The sequence below is a fragment of the Gavialis gangeticus genome, unplaced genomic scaffold (assembly GCF_001723915.1).
Source record: "Gavialis gangeticus isolate Ggan-Ray unplaced genomic scaffold, GavGan_comp1, whole genome shotgun sequence".
Lineage (NCBI taxonomy): Eukaryota > Metazoa > Chordata > Crocodylia > Gavialidae > Gavialis > Gavialis gangeticus.
In genome coordinates this window covers 105039329-105041742 of record NW_017729024.1, presented here as the reverse complement: position 1 = coordinate 105041742, position 2414 = coordinate 105039329, and the positions used below count along the sequence as shown (strand labels likewise).

The 2414-nt window shown below is 36.6% G+C and overlaps 1 protein-coding gene across 5 annotated transcripts in view; it reads left to right on the top strand.

Annotated features, from left to right (window-relative positions):
- The window catches only part of FOCAD (focadhesin), a 318854-nt gene that overhangs the window by 107845 nt on the left and 208595 nt on the right, over positions 1–2414 (top strand). For all 5 annotated transcript variants that reach the window (XR_002097361.1, XM_019517493.1, XM_019517495.1 and 2 more), the window contains exon 8: positions 607–813. Coding sequence is in view for 4 of the 5 variants with exons in the window: in XM_019517493.1 (XP_019373038.1) it covers positions 607–813 (207 nt within the window). In the remaining variant the exon portion in view is untranslated. The remainder of the gene's footprint in view (positions 1–606; positions 814–2414) is intronic.

Sequence of the window (2414 nt, the reverse complement as noted above, 5' to 3'; positions counted from 1 at the left end):
CTATGTCCTTAGACCAACATGGCTACAATCTACACCCCTAAAGCTTATCCTATGTCTTGACTTACTCATACTTATCTATAGAGAATAGAGAGGGATAGAAAACTTCAGAAATAGTTGGGGAGGGATGGAATGCATTTCAGAAGAAAAAAAAAAAGAAAAACTGGGAGTTTTGCTACAAGATCACAAGAAAAATGAGTTTTGTAAATTCAGTATTTACCCTTTAAGAATCTCTTGCAGAGCTTGATCCATTTGGTAATCCCTCACCCAGGAATTAAACTATATGCTGTAGCAAATCACAACCCCAAGCAACTGATGTTTCCTTGTCACCTTTTAGGAGGATAAGGACAATGTTTTTTAATTTTGAAAGTGTTTTTTCTAATTTTACTTATAAACTTCCAACTTTGCAGTTAGTCATCTTGTTTAAAGACTGATCTGACCTGGAAATCTTGATGCTGTTATTGGCATTCCTTGTGAAGTTCTACAAATATTAGCAGCAAGGAAAAAATCATGCTACTATTTGTCTGACTATAGAAATGCCTCCACCCTTTTCAGAAGGCAAATGAACTTGTGTGTCACATTTTTTCCCCATATGTCTTCTGCCTACAGATAAAAGACTTGCCACAAATTACGGAAGTATTGTTGTTTCTAGAAGACTTATTCCAGAGTCTACTGCGCTACCCTGTATTTTGGAAACTCCAGTTGTCCCAGCTTTGTCTGCAGGTTTTATGCTTCTGTGAGGTGTGTCTGGACATAACAGGGGAGTGTTCATCTTTGATTGGCCTACTAGAACAGAATGTTGAGCTTTTGCAAGAGGTAAGATTTGGGAAGAAAATACAAAACCTAGTCAAATGGAAGGACGGTTGCCACTTTAGCAGTAGTGTATCAAAAGAGATAGATATACACAGCGCTCACCCAGATCTAATTGTTTTGCCTTGGAAAACACTGGAAATAGCAGTTTCTTGTGGTATAAAACAACTGCTTTCAGGCTTTCGAAGTCTGAGAAATTGAGGTCAGGACACTTGAAATTTTGACACCCCATCCTGTTTGCTGTTTCACTTTTCCATTTGATTTGTGACCTGCTTTTGGTGGCAGTTGGAAGCTCTTTGGGAAACTATGCATTTATGCTCTCTGGATTTGTAAAATCCTTTGTTTTCCAATGGTATGAAGCATTATCAGGTAGTTGTTTGGGTTCCTGAACGTATTGGCTGGTATCGCTTTCATGTTGGAATTATCTGGAGATTGTAAAGACTAGGTAGGTACCTATTAATATTTTAATTTCCAAACATTTGTTAGGTAACTTTTTCACCTTTACAGAAAACTTAAAGGAACTACATAATATCTGCCTCAGATTTTTGTCTTTGCCATCAAGGCCCAGTTAATTTAAATGAAAAAATTCTTGGATTTTCACCTTTTTATTGCACTTCATTGCTTTTTGTGATTGGCCGACATTTTTGGATCTAGCTATAACCTGTGGAAATCCTTGGAAGGATCAAAAGAAAACTTCTTTTGGTAGAACTGTGTGTGTATAGCACAGTTTGCATGTTTAGAAAGTAAGGTGAATTAAAAGTCAAGATTTGTTTTTCTAAATTAAAATCCTTTTTAAAACAGCTTTTCTATTGTTAGAATATATATATAAAATACCCAGCCTACCCTTGTAGGGTTTTTACCCTTACAAGGGAGAAGCAACATAGGCTTGAGTTCTATGAAGTCTCTGTTCGTACTGATTTGTATATGAAAAGCACTCAATTACTGCAAGGATTTGGTGGCAGTGTAAAATCTTAAGGTAGGATATATTTTTAATTTTAGTTGATTTTTTTTTTCTAATTTTAAATAAAAAATCTTGTCTATTATACTTACTTTTTCAGTCGTAAATTATTACATTTGTACTTGACTCTTTAGTCACCAAGTCAAGATCTGCTTTGACCTTTGGATAAGTCCTCAATCAATGTTAGTATTTCCAGTGAATGGGATGTGTCTAAATCATTTAATTGACTTCTAAAATCTCAACATCCAAAGCTTAACTTTAGGTTAGATAATTTTGAAAAAGAATGGCTTCTGTGTGTGTGTACATTTATATATATATTTTTCAAATTTTGTGTATACAAGTTCCCAGTAACTGTTAGTGTACTGAGAGACTAAATAACATTTCTGTATTAACACTAGAAGTTTTCTTTTGTTATGTGATGGATGTCATGCCTTCAAAGAATAATAGTTGATAGTGCTGCTGACAGCCATGGCAAGATCTGCCCTGGGCAAAAGCCAGTGTTCTGGCTGGGGGCCCCCTGGGAACAGCTCCAGGTCCTGCAAGGTACAGGACAGCTCCCAGAGCAGGTCCCTGCTTGTAGAAACTATGGGAAAATCTCCAGTTCCTATAGGATGAGCAGCAGCTACTAGAGCTGCTCCCCTCTCTGCAG